This window comes from Dromaius novaehollandiae, chromosome 3 (assembly GCF_036370855.1).
Source record: "Dromaius novaehollandiae isolate bDroNov1 chromosome 3, bDroNov1.hap1, whole genome shotgun sequence".
In the NCBI taxonomy this organism is placed as follows: domain Eukaryota; kingdom Metazoa; phylum Chordata; class Aves; order Casuariiformes; family Dromaiidae; genus Dromaius; species Dromaius novaehollandiae.
This window is the reverse complement of record NC_088100.1, coordinates 45677987-45690825: the sequence shown is the minus strand read 5'-3', so window position 1 is coordinate 45690825 and position 12839 is coordinate 45677987. Positions and strand designations below refer to the sequence as shown.

Genomic DNA, 12839 nt, shown 5'->3' with positions numbered 1-12839 from the left:
CCAATGCCATAACTGTTCCACATTTTACCAACAGTGAATTGAAAGAAATAGTATCTGAAAAGCACTCAGACCAAGACAGATTCCTGTGGGAGCCCACTAGAAACATCCTCCAAGGGTGATAATCTGCCATTCACATATTTAAAACTTGTCAGGGTAAAATAAAATTAAGGTGGATAAAATTGGGATAGAAAGCTGATTTTTGTTTGCTTTAGAAGTCATAAATATGGATACATATGTAACCAGCTGTTATCATGGCTTTCTCATTCTTTCCCTTCTTCTCAATTGCATGTTACTTACTTGTATTTTTTCATTAAATTGCAAGCTGCTTGGGAAGGATTTTTTTTTTTTTTTCATGGCTATTTCTATTGTACCTGACACAAAAAGCCTTTGATGCTACTTGAGTTCCCTGGTCCTGCTCACAAGAGGGCTTATGTAGCTAAATTAAGAATGGTTGACATTTAAGCAACTAGCACATGCACCTGATTGTCCATGGATTTTGACAAAAAGCTTTCTTAGGCACCTGATCTTCTGCTCCTACACGTGTACAGGAACACTGTCAGCTAGGGAGAGTTCAGTGAGTGGTTTGGGCAAAGCAGTGGGACTGCTTAAACAGGTCCCTATAACCATGACATGTCTCCTAAGTGTCCTGATGTGATCTGTCCTTAGTCTCTAGCCTGCATTTTTTCTTTCCTGGTAGAGTATCCTAACTATTCTGGCTGTATTTCATCCCTCTATTTCATCAACCTCTTTTTAAGCTAGAGAGTAAATTATTGCACTAGAAATAATTTTAGTGAGAAAGCGAACATTCCAGGACTTTCCTAAACCTTGCCTTTTAGTTGAAAATTCTTTTTAAATCCATGCATTATTCAAAAATTTGCATCTCTGACATAACATAAATGCAGTACTATACCCTGAATAATATTATGTATTCATGCTGCAAATACTTTTTTTCTTAAGATCTTCTCTGCACTGGAAACCAATAGAAATTTCATGCTTCTCTTAACTCAGTTGCTGTGGAAATTGCTATTGAAGTAGAATTTAGGTCAAATAGATTTTCAGATCTTTGGCTTTTGTGCTGCAAGTTTTTGTGAGCAGGAGCCACACCTTTGAAGCTTACAGGAACAGTGGTAGTAGGAGAGAAAATGTGATGTTAATGGTAACAGGTAAGCACCTGGGACTCTAAAGCCAAATATGAAGTGATTCTTGCCTTGAGATCATGAAGAAGTCACGTTTTGGGCTTACTCTTCCTCAGTCTCAGTTTTTATTTCTGGCTGCAGAACCATTTAAGCAGTCCTTGTCTCTCCTGTTCCCAGCTGCTCATTTCTGCAACACAACAAACCAAAGCAAGGAGCTGATCTGGCTAAAAAAATCTGACAAAGCAAACTACATTGCTCTGGGTGGTCTCAGCTATTCAGCCCCAGATTTGGCTCGTTGTGTTGTCTCACCTCTCCCCTGTCAGGCCATAGTCTGTCTCCCTCTTCACTGAGTCTCATGCTCGTCCGAGTCTTCCGCACACTGATTCAGCTCTTTGACACAATAAAAATCTTTCTTTTTTTTTCTTTTTGTGGGTTTTCTGCTGTTTAGGGAGCCAAATGGTCCCACTGTTAAGGACCAGAGCCAGTCACCAGGTAAGTAGTGAGAACACATGATCGGGGAGAGGGCATGGGCAGAATGGCCTCTTTGAGTGGCAGTAAGCTTAAAGGTTGCCTCAACCTTTCCTGTGGAACTGCACTTTAAGAAATAATTGAAACATTAATTGCACTCAATTCCAATTTGAATAGTGTAAGAGCCTCAGAGAAGATTTGCATTTAATTTTCTTCTTAAATAACAATAGAACTTGATGTTTCCATGATGTTTCCTTGTGCTATCTCATTGCCTGATATTCACTTGCATGTTTCATGGCCATTTCTAAAGAACTTTACAATTTCTTTAGGTATGATTTCACAAATAACCTGTATCAGTTCTCCGGTGAATGGAAAAGAGAGAAAGTAGTGGGACTGGAAATGTGTAGTGGCTGTGAGTGGAGATAGTCTTTATTCTTATCTTTTAGAAAGTTTTTCTGAAAACAGCTTTTCAAGTTCTTTCATTATGTTGAAATCTCAGCTTTAACTAAAAATAGCTTATTTTTCTCACACAAGAAATGTTTGAAAGGAATAATCACATGCAGTCTGAAGGTTCAGAAATCAAAAGGCTCTGCTTCTGTAATAAACTCTCTCCCTCTTTTATTTTTTTTAAGTGGGTCTGATGAAGCAGGGGAGAGGAGAACAAGTGAGACAGGCAGAGTATGAATCATAATTTAAGTGCTGGTGATGTAATTGCAGTGACTTGAGAGGAATCCAGGTGTATCTGGTATAGGGAACAACACTGGAAAGCTGGTAGTTATAAAAGGAAGAATATTAATTCCTGGAAGATAGATATGACTCTTTAAGGACTGAGAATGTTAGGCAAAAGTATATAGGCCAGTCAGGTTTGAGTGTGCCTTGAAAGAGCAACGACCAACGGTCGGGAGAGTGCCTCTGTCTCAGATTAAAGCATAACAATTCAGGTATTCACAGCCTCCCACTTGTTTTTGTATATTAATCTCCAGTGCCTCATTCCAAAATACCTATGCCCTTGCTGAGTTCCTCGAAAGAAAAGCTGAGCTCCTCTAGATACAAACTGAATATTAGTTGCTTATTATGTGTGATTAGCTGCTAGCTTCCTCATTCATGGTGTTTCCTCTGTTTATATAGAGAATCTCTTATTCTGCTGCTATAAGATGTGTTCCTGCACTGTTTCTTTGTATTTAATTCACTCTTATCAGGAACACAGGCTATGGGAAAACTTCTTCACCACTTATGCCCACAGGTTGGAACAACTTTAATCCTAGCACTGCAACACTGAGCAAGTGAAATGCTTAGGGCAACATTGATTTAGTAAAGATACTGTCATTAATTTATTAAAAGGGAAAAATGTGGAAGCCCTAATGGATGATAAAGAAACCTGCTGCGTAATTTCTCTTCCACATCCCTTCCCCTTTGAAGTCCTCAACCAGCCAGCTTAGGACACCTGAATACCTTTTGTCCCTAAGTCTTTACTGTGGATCTTTATTTTGAAGTCAAGGGCCCACAGTTAGTTATGGGGCTGCCCTCAAAAGATTTTCGGGAGGTAGAGCCTGCTCTTCTGTCCTTTCCACAGAGCAGAGGGAAGATGATATAGTGAAAATTGTATCTCACCGATTTTCTTAGCAGATCGCAAAGTGCAGATCTCAAGTAAGCATATTGTTCCCATTTTATGGGGAGACGAACTGAGGCACAGAGTGGTGAAGTGAACTGCCGCAGTCGCCTAGCTGGCCTCAAGTGGACTGGTAACAGAACAGCATCCAGAGGACCAGCTGGCCATACACCGCTCTTTGCACTAGGCAGCATTGCCTCCCTGGTATTGCTGAGCCCACAGGGGAGGGAGTGGTATCGTTTAGTATGTAATTATCCTTGAATATATCTAAAGCAGATCCATGATTTTATTAGTTTCTCTGCTGTCTCAGAGTAACTTTGTTTTTCCAATGCAGTGTGAATTTTGTTGCATTCTGTCTCCTGCTTCATGATGAGTAATCAAAAAATAGTTCTTCTTATGCAATGCAGTTATCTTGTCATCCTAACCACATATTTTTCTTAGCCTTCATCCAGTGGAAAGTAGAACATTGGTTTTATAACTCTTAAAATCATTAATTCTGCTTAGACTAACAAGTACTACGAATCTGAATAAAAATAACATACTTTCAGATGATGTTTTTCTGGTAAAATCAACCTGCATTCACTCTGGTTCTTCCAGATTATAGGATAAAATTCCAATCATTTAACATTCATGCTAACAGTAGACATTCTTTGTACTGATAGACTCACACCCTGTTTTCTTGAAGGGATATAGGATGATGTCGTGTTTTATTCTAGGCAGAGAGGCTAGGATTTCATCTAGGATGTAAAATCACCTGACCTGTCTTGACTTATACATGCATTCTCTGCGCATCCAACACTCCTTATGACGTCAGTGCATTAGGAATTCAGGATAAATACTTTGATCTGCACTTTATAGTGCTTTTATTTCCACATGAAGTCACTGCAGTAATAGACAGAATCAATATTCACCTTTTCTAAAAAATACAATATTTTTCTGCTTAAAAGGATGGTGAAGACCATTAGTGTTCCATTAATAAATGTGAGACCTCCATTGCATCCTCAGGAGTTGTGCTAACAAGAAAACCCTCTGAAACAACTGGGAGATAAAAATGCTAATTTTGCCTTAATATACAGTAATTATAAAAAATTATAATAATGGAAGACAAGATCTGAAGTGTTTTATTCTCCTGAATTAGAAAAAAGTGTGTAACACCTGAAGACATAAAAAAATGAAAATAAACCAACAGTGCAATAAAGGGACATCAAAAGAATGTATTCAGATCACATAAAAAATATAAAGACTAAATAATGAATATTGTGCTGACTTTCAATCTATTATTTTTATTATCAACGCTATTGAACAAATGAGCAATTTCCATGAGCGTACAGATTTACCCTGAATGCCCTCTGAAAAGAACAGCACCAGCATTGAATATTGGGGATTACTTCCCAACTTTGCCTTCCTCCGGCTTCCTCTCTGCTGCTGGACAAGAAACAGCTCAGTACCTTGCCTACCTTGATTAATCTGGAAGTTATGCTTTATAAAAGTAACGGGACCTAAGCATCTTAAGTGCCTATAGGAGTCTGCCCTTAATGTGCTCTCTGCCTCGGTTCCCCAGCTGTAACACATGAGGCTGTGACGTGGATGGACATACTCGAGATTATCAGGTGTCTGTATTGCTACAGGGACAGAAGCACCTTTAGCAGACAGATGGTTAGAGATGCACAGGGGAAGTTGTGCTGAAATAAGTCAGACACAAAATGTAATAAAAAATACAAATGCAGCTCCTTGGAAGGCAGTGGTACTTGAAAGGTAAACAAGAATCTACAGACACCTAATAGGCATGACACAGTTATAGTACCTACAAATGCTACTGACAGGTTTTTAAATGTTTTCTCCTAATTGCACCCACAACATCTGCAACACTGAGTATTTAATCTCTGCCATATCCAGACATGTTAAATAACAATAAAACCCAGTATTATTCTTTCTGAAAAAAAAGCAACAAACCCAGAAACAAAACAGTACCATCTTTCTTTAAAATGCAGAAGAAAGGCACCTATATGTTCATTAACACCCTCTCCCCTCCTGCTGCCAAGTATCTAATTCCTTGACCGAGCAAAAGCTTTTAAACCACTGAAACTATTCCCCGGTCACGTGCTTGCATGGAGTCTTCTACTCTGCAATCAGGAAACATGCAACCCTTTAAATTTTAAATCCCTAAAACAGTATTTCTCAATACACCCGCAAGAGAAAATGTCCTGCCAAAGCTCCCTGCAAAAGATGCCCGCTAAGGAGAAACATACGCAGGAAGGATGAGATCTGATTCACCCAGCTACGGCTGTTGACAAAGTATTCTGGAAATGCCTTATTTTTTCTGTAGGCTGTAGAGGAAGGATGAGACACTAGCTGAACCTACATGCCAAAGTTTCTGAAACTGAAGTCAGGTGAAAGGATCTCCCATGAAAGGATGAGGAAGAGAAGGAGTTACATGGGCTGAAGCACTTCATGGTGACAAAAGGAGGAGGTTTCAAGTGGCCTGTCCAGGCAGGACTGCATTCTTGTGTAGGTGGTGCAGCATCTCTCCCTCACCATCTCCAGCCTGTGGATAAGTAAAAGGCTTCTGTCTAAGGTCCTTGCCAAGTAGCCCTTTTTTTCCCAGCACCAAATGCACAACAAGCCAGAGTCCTGCCATCTGCTGTGGTGCTCATCAGCCTGCGTTCCCAGAGGGTGCAGACAGTGGGACAGCTGTTGTGCCACCCTGGCTCCCATCCATCTTCATTGCCAGAGCTCTCTGGAGGCGCAAGAACAGTCTTAGCCTCAGGGCTGCTTCCTCTGAAATGGGCTCTCCTCCTCCCTTTTTCCATTCCTCCTCTTTCTCCTCTCAGTGCCTTCAGCTTGGAGTTGATTTGCAGACAAATGTGCTGCACTGAGATGATCTGCTGCTCACATTTTTTTGTACTATTGCCCTGGATTGACAGGGTTTGTGTTAGCTAATGGGACATTGTTCTATTTTGCAGGGTCTGCAGCAGCCAGGCTTTTTGTCTCTGTCATTATTACCTTAGGCTAGTTGCTAGCTAATCTAAGGCAGATGCATTAAACAACTCATTTTTCCACAAAAAACAACACTTCCCACTTAACAGGATTATATCTGAAGACTGGACATGTCTTTTGAAAATAGTAAATACAGTGCTTAGAGAAAATCTGCAAAAACGTCTACATCTTTATTCTTAATCAAATACAAACTGAGACACTAACCAGATCACCGCCCTGTGCGTTGCAAATCTAAATTCTTCTGGAGGATGCTATAAATGGGTGAGGGAGAGAATTTAACAAGTGGCAAAAGATTGAGAGCCATTGCACTAGGCTAATAATAAGTGATCTGTACTCAGTGCCCAAAACTATTTTCCTATTTACAGACTTTTAAATGAAAGATCTGACTGTAAAAGCTTGTAGCCGTACACATGACGTTCTCAGGTTTGTCAGCTGTTCAAAAAGCTTGTAAAACATTGCAATAAAATTATAAATAACTAAAGGATCAAAAGACTGTAGGTATGTCAACTGAGTATCTTTCTCTGTACATCTAGCTCTGTATCAATAACTTATGAATATGACCAACTTAGCAGGGAACTGACAGCCTGAGTATTTCCATCTGCAGAAAGGAGATTTTATACATAGCCATTTTTTTGCAAAAGCAAGGAAGAACGCTGAGTTATTCTCATCATTTGGGGCAGTCTCATGGTATGAGTCACCTCAGAAAGTGGCTTTGCTTACCAGAAAGTACAAGGTAAACTCTGCGTAACTGATTGAATTGTACGTAATGTGGACTTACATACAAGAACTTCTGTATAGCAGACAAGAAGAATGTTTAGCATTTTCTATGTATTTGTACATTTATACTTAATTAAAGTTATAATTAACCCATTTTTAAAATCCAGACTAAAAGGCAGCATGAATGTTTTGCAGCTATACTTTGGCTATTTTTATTTGAATAATTAAAAAGATGTGTATATGAAACTCAAGCTGCCCAAAGAGATCATTAATATTACAACAAAATAAATGCTGGCAGCAATAAATGATTATTTCAAAAGGAACTTGGAAAGCCTGCCAGCTATGAAAAAGCCCTTTTTCTCCCTCTTGAGCTCAGCCCTTACCACAAAACCCGATGAAATTATGTCTTCTGCAGACATAATTTCTGCTCAGGAAATTTGGGCTATTTCTGAACAGGAGGAAAGTATCTCCAGAACACTGGAGCCTTCCCAGTGCATGCCCTGCCTGCAGACAAAATGAGAGGTCTTACCAGTTTGCCTGGTGACAGCAGGTCACTGCGTACCAGCAGCGTAAAGTGGTTTTGCTTCAGGAAGAACAATTCTGAGCAGCATTTGCAAAGGCCACGGTCTGTTATACAACAGCCACTGGACCTGATCACAGTATAAAGCTTTTCCTTCAAGCACTCGGAGACCGGAACGATTGCTTTATGCCATGTAGCATCAGAAATAAACACAAAACAGTCTGCACAAGTTAATGGAGTTGTTAAAAGCTCCACTCTGTGCAAACTCTGAACATTTAGAAGAAAGGTAGGCAAGTTTCAAACACTGAGTAGAAGCCATGGGCATTATTAGTGTGGAAGATAAGCAGAAAATTGGTGGCCTTATTGCTAAAAACTGTGGGGGAGAATTGGTGAGTGAAGTGCCACTTTCAAAAAACATTTGACAAAAGTACCAGGAAGCAAAACTCAGAGCAAAGCATTTCATGTGACATCTGATTTTTAAAGATTTCATTAGATCTCAGATAAAATACAAACTGTGACTGCCAAGACAGCTTCTGAGAATGACAGTCTGCAAAGACTGTTTATAACTGCCTGGCTAAGACTGTGTGGTTTCAGTAACTATCTCCAGCTCAGTGGGCACCCTTCGGTACTAAGTGGATTTTTTTTTTTTTTAAAGAGATACAGTGATCTCAAGGACTTTACAGAAAAAAGATCAATGTAATAAAGAACATGAGATTTTATACCGAAATGCAAACCCCAGTTTGTATATACAACTGACGACCATCAGAATTCATATGTATGGCTACACACTTTTACAGTTGGATTGTTCATTTAAAACCAAATTAAAGCATTTCAGTGACTCCCTGCCCCCATATCAAATAAGAGAGTTCAGGATACTGGCAGAGGAAAGAATCTAACTTGCTATAACAAAGTAGGTTTAGATTTATATTTACTGGAAATTACATTCACTGAAAATTCCTTTAAGCAGCCTCACTAGGACAAATTACAGATAAAATAAACTACGTGTAAGATCTTGTTTTGCTCTGCATTGATACATCTAATGGATCACTGTTCAAGACTGTGCTGCTCTCAGTTGGCCTGTGTTTGCAGCCAAACAAGAGCGTGGGCGTCTCACTATTAGTTCTCACTTTATTTACCCCCCAAAAGGAAAAATGATGAGGTGGTTATTTAGCAAAGATGCAGCGTTCACTTCTCTTCCCTATTTAAATGAGCGAGACGCAGCTGTTGTTCCTGTGCATATTACCTATGATCTTCTTTTACACAAAGATGGGAAAACTGGAATGTAGCTCATGAGACTGCAGCACCTGGGACTCACAGAGGCACAAAGCAATACACACAGCTAAACACAATAAAGCACTACAGCTTGGGTTTCTGATGACTACCGCCACTTAGCAAACATCTGTAAGAGAAATCATTGGTCACTGCTACAAGGGATGACACTGCTGTCTTACGAGGTTGTCCACTTTCCTCGGAGAACGTGACAGTCTGACATTCAGAGAAAAGGCAGACTAAGGACATGCTGTTTGCCAGTTTGCCTGCAAATATTACTGTGTCACAACCCCAACGAGGAGACGAGACTGCCAAACCAAATGGATTCAGTGTCCTTCTGAGAGGAGACTTTGAAAGTCCAAGGAAGAGAGGCTAACTGACCACTGTTGGTAAGCTTAATGTGTGGGGTAGGTATAAGAATATACAATTTGTGCTTCATTAGTGTTGTTTATTTGCTGTTGTAATTCTGGCTATACAGTAAGATATGATATTAGGACCTTTTAAAATTGTGACTTGCACCCTTCAAATGGTTTAGCTTTGGTGACACCCTCAAGAGCATCTGCAAAAATCCCCATTCCACTTCCTCGTGGCAGTAGGAACTAGTCAGTGGATAAAATGATCTCATTCATCACTGCAGCGATCCCTCAGGCTCCCCCAAGTCCAGCTAGTGCCATGCAGGTCATAGCTGACCTCTGAAAATCACTTTTATGAGCAGCAGGGCAAGGCTGTAAGGGCTCCTGTTAGGACCAGGCACCTGGCGAACAGCTGGGGCTTTCTGCTCAGCTTCCTTCAAGGCTTTGCTGTGCGCTGTGCCATCATAGCCTCAAGACAACACGGTAACAAGAACAGAAATAACGTCACAAGGTCTGTGTCCAAACGAAGGGTGGCAGCCTCTTTGCCAAACACATGTTAAAAATCTGACTAGATTACTGCTCTAATAATCCTGGGGCAACTGGTTTGCCCTATAACATCCCTTGAATTTGTACACCATTTTAACACCAGCAGAGGTACAAGCTGGACTACCAACACAAATAATTGACTTTCTGAGCCTAAATTGCAGCAGTGTTTCCCTCAAAACACCAGGTTTGCTTACCTTGTCCAAGAAAGCAATGAGAAGTGAAAGACCTAATACCTCCTCCTCCTCTTCTGTCTCTCAGGTCTTCCCCACTTGTGCCAGACACGGATCCAAAGTGCAGGCTTTCGGATAACTCACTTGCCCCTGAAAGTCAAAGAGCACCAGCAGCTGTGATGTGGATGCCCAAGACCTTTCCTTGCCCTCAGGGAAGCTTAGATCCCATCTGTAATTGGATCAGTCTTATCTGTAACATAGTAAGCAAAAGCTGAGACCAGCTACCAAGCTGAGGCAGTCCAGATTTATTAGGCTGTCTGCCACTTGAAACAAATCTTCAGCCTGAGATTTGCAGATGCTGTAGCAGAGGGAAAGAGCTTTTCTTTCTTTGTTTGCTGTCCTACCACAAGAATGTAACCAATCCTTATGCTGTGACCGATCAACTGCGGCAGGAAACTTCCTCTGCTACTCTCACTCCCCACTTACTTCATTATTTGTGTGTCTCTAATGTGGAATGACCCAAAAGTTGTGAAGAGAAAAGTTGTTGGCCAACACCCATTACGGATGAAGGCAAAGGAGCGCAGCAGGTTTTGGAGGGAGCAATCTGTTTGTGCAATGAGATTTACCAGGTACCCAGGACCTATCTACCGCCATTAGCTCCCGGGAGCACCAGCACAGGTGCTCTGCATCCAAGGTGGCACAATGGGCTCTTGCACTGTAGCCTCTGGCTACTGAATACCAGTAAACAACCATTTATAAGTAAGGAATAAAATGAAATGCTGCAAGGAGCCACTGCAGGAAAGTGGCTCGAGCACAACAACATCCTTCCCGCTGAGTGAAGGCAGGACACAGAGCCTGTTGCTCTGATGTTGCCAAGCAAAACTAAACACAAAACTGGCCACCACTGACATCTGGAGAAGTCAGCATGCGGACCTGATCTCCACAGCTTCGCTGCGTGGCCATGCCATGAACTCAAAGCTCTCCTCCTCCTCCTCCTCACTCCAGACTGAGGAAGAAGAAGAGTCAGAATCTGGCCAATTTCATATCAGGGATTTTGGTTCTGTTTCATCTGTGTTGTCTAATCTGTCTCATACCCTGAAGCTGAGCTTCTGCAAAGCCCTGGGTCACAGACTCAGTATTTCCCCTGCTGGACACTGACAGTTGCTCATTTGTGTGAAGCATCTTGTCACTTTATTCCTGTGAATCTAACTTGTGGGCATTTTTAGAGCAGCTGCGTACCCACCGCTGCCTTAAATAACGGACTCAATGTTTGGAGAATGGCATTAATCGGAAAAAGAAGGGCATTTACTAGCATTACAGAGCCAGCGTGAAGCGCAGAGCCACAGATACTCTGCAGAATATAAAGCGAAGTCCTGCTCATCCCACCGTGGGGCACCCATGGCTCCCAGCAGCGAGTCTGGAGGTAAGGGAGAGCACTAAGGTTATCCCAAATGAGTGCAGTAAAACCTTGCCACCTTGTGGACCGAGGTATTTGTGTTAACACAGCTTCGCCTCCATTTTTCTGTACCTTTTGCTTTTCAAGGTGATCTCCTCGGTCACCTGCTCAAGCATCAGCATAATAGAAAAAAATATATTTCTGCTTGATCCCAAACGTTTTTAAAAAAGCATAGTGCATTTTCTGCGACAGCCGGACACTGGGATTTTGGGGGTAAGACACGAGGCCCCCGCTCCTCAGTGCAGGAGGCAGCAGCACGGCCGGGCTTGTGTCAGCGGGGCGCCGGTGCTTTAGCACAAAACACTCGAGTCACGGCCGGTCCCGCCGCGCCTCCAGCCCAGCCCGCATTTTCGGAAAGGGCCCCGAGCCGCGTCCGCTGCGCGCCGCGTCCCCGGCACCCGCGCAGGGCCAGGCCGCCATGGCGGGGGGAGAAATAATGATAAAAAGGGGGGGTGGGGTGGGGTCAGGCTGTGCGTGTCCTGTCGTCCCTCCCCCGCCCCCCGGCCGCGGGGCCGCCGAGCGCAGCCGCGCACTGAGGGCGGGGGGAGCCGCCCGGCGCGGCCCTGCCCCTCCGCCGCCGCCCCGTCCCCTCCCCTCCCCGCCGCGGGCGCGGGGGCTGCGCGGCGCCGCTGCGCGCGGGCGCGGCGCCGCGGCACGGGCAGCGGCAGGGGCGGCGGCGCCGCGCAGCGCCCGCGGGTCGGGGGCATGCGGGAGCCGGCGCCGGGGCCGCGCCGCCGCCTGCCGCTGCCGCGGGGCGGCGAGGGCGCAGCATGCCCTGGGGGGTCGGGCTGGCCGCGCCCCGCTCCTGCGTGGCGGACCTGAGCCGCAACCGCAGCCTGGCGCTGGGCTGGTGCGCGGGCCCCGAGGAGCCGCCGCACGCCCTGTATGGGGGGGACATCGTCGCCTTCCCGCTGCCCGCCGCCGGCGGCACCATGGCGGCGCTGGGCTCCGACTCCTGGTGGAAGAAGACGCTGTACCTGACGGGCGGCGCGCTGCTGGCCGCCGCCGCCTACCTGCTCCACGAGCTGCTGGCCATACGGTGAGCGCCGCGAAATGGCGCCGGCCGGAGGCGGCGCGGGCCGGGCGATGCCGCCGCAGCCGCCTCCCGAGGCCCTGGGCGGGCGCGGCGCGGCGCGGCACTGCGGCGGCCCCCGCCACCCTGCGCGGAGCGGGGCGCTGGGGAGGACACGGCCGAGCCCCGCGCCGGCCCGGGGCAGGATGCGGCCGGCGGCCCCGAGCGCGCAGCTTTCGGGCAGCGTCGTTCACGGCGCCTGCGGTCCGCGGGGGTCCGGGTCGTTGTGTCGCGAATGTGACATCGAGGTTGCCGGGCTAAACGGTGGCTTGGGTCAGGAGCCCGAGCGCACAAACGGCATCTCGGCCCGCTTGGTGCCTGGGCGTAGCGCGCAAGCATGGCACCGGAGTGTCGTCCGCCAGGTCCAGCTGAGTGTCCTGGAAAATAAACCCTGCTCTGGTTCGATGCTGCGAATGCACATAGATCATCTGAAGTACAGCTTTTTTTTTTTTGAAAAGCACCACATCTAGCAGTCACATCCCAGTTCGAGGCAGCCCACTGAGCAGACAAAGCCGTGTTATCCTTG

At 44.8% G+C, this 12839-nt stretch overlaps 1 protein-coding gene and 1 long non-coding RNA gene across 4 annotated transcripts in view; one reads left to right on the top strand and one right to left on the bottom strand.

Moving 5' to 3' along the window:
* Positions 1-4311: 4311 nt before the first annotated feature.
* On the bottom strand, positions 4312-9924 carry LOC112996552 (uncharacterized). Its single transcript, XR_003262481.2, has 2 exons — positions 9810-9924; positions 4312-5758 (listed from the first exon to the last, which is right to left on the bottom strand). It is a non-coding gene; the product is annotated as an uncharacterized LOC112996552 (long non-coding RNA).
* A 1874-nt stretch (positions 9925-11798) lies between these two features.
* Positions 11799-12839, top strand: part of FAXC (failed axon connections homolog, metaxin like GST domain containing) — a 53807-nt gene continuing 52766 nt past the window's right edge. Inside the window, exon 1 of one of the 3 annotated variants that reach the window (XM_064508810.1) lies at positions 11799-12280. In XM_064508810.1, coding sequence (XP_064364880.1) covers positions 12012-12280 — 269 coding nt within the window. In that variant the 5' untranslated portion in view covers positions 11799-12011. The remainder of the gene's footprint in view (positions 12281-12839) is intronic. The other 2 variants (XM_064508811.1, XM_064508813.1) reach the window with 2 other exon arrangements.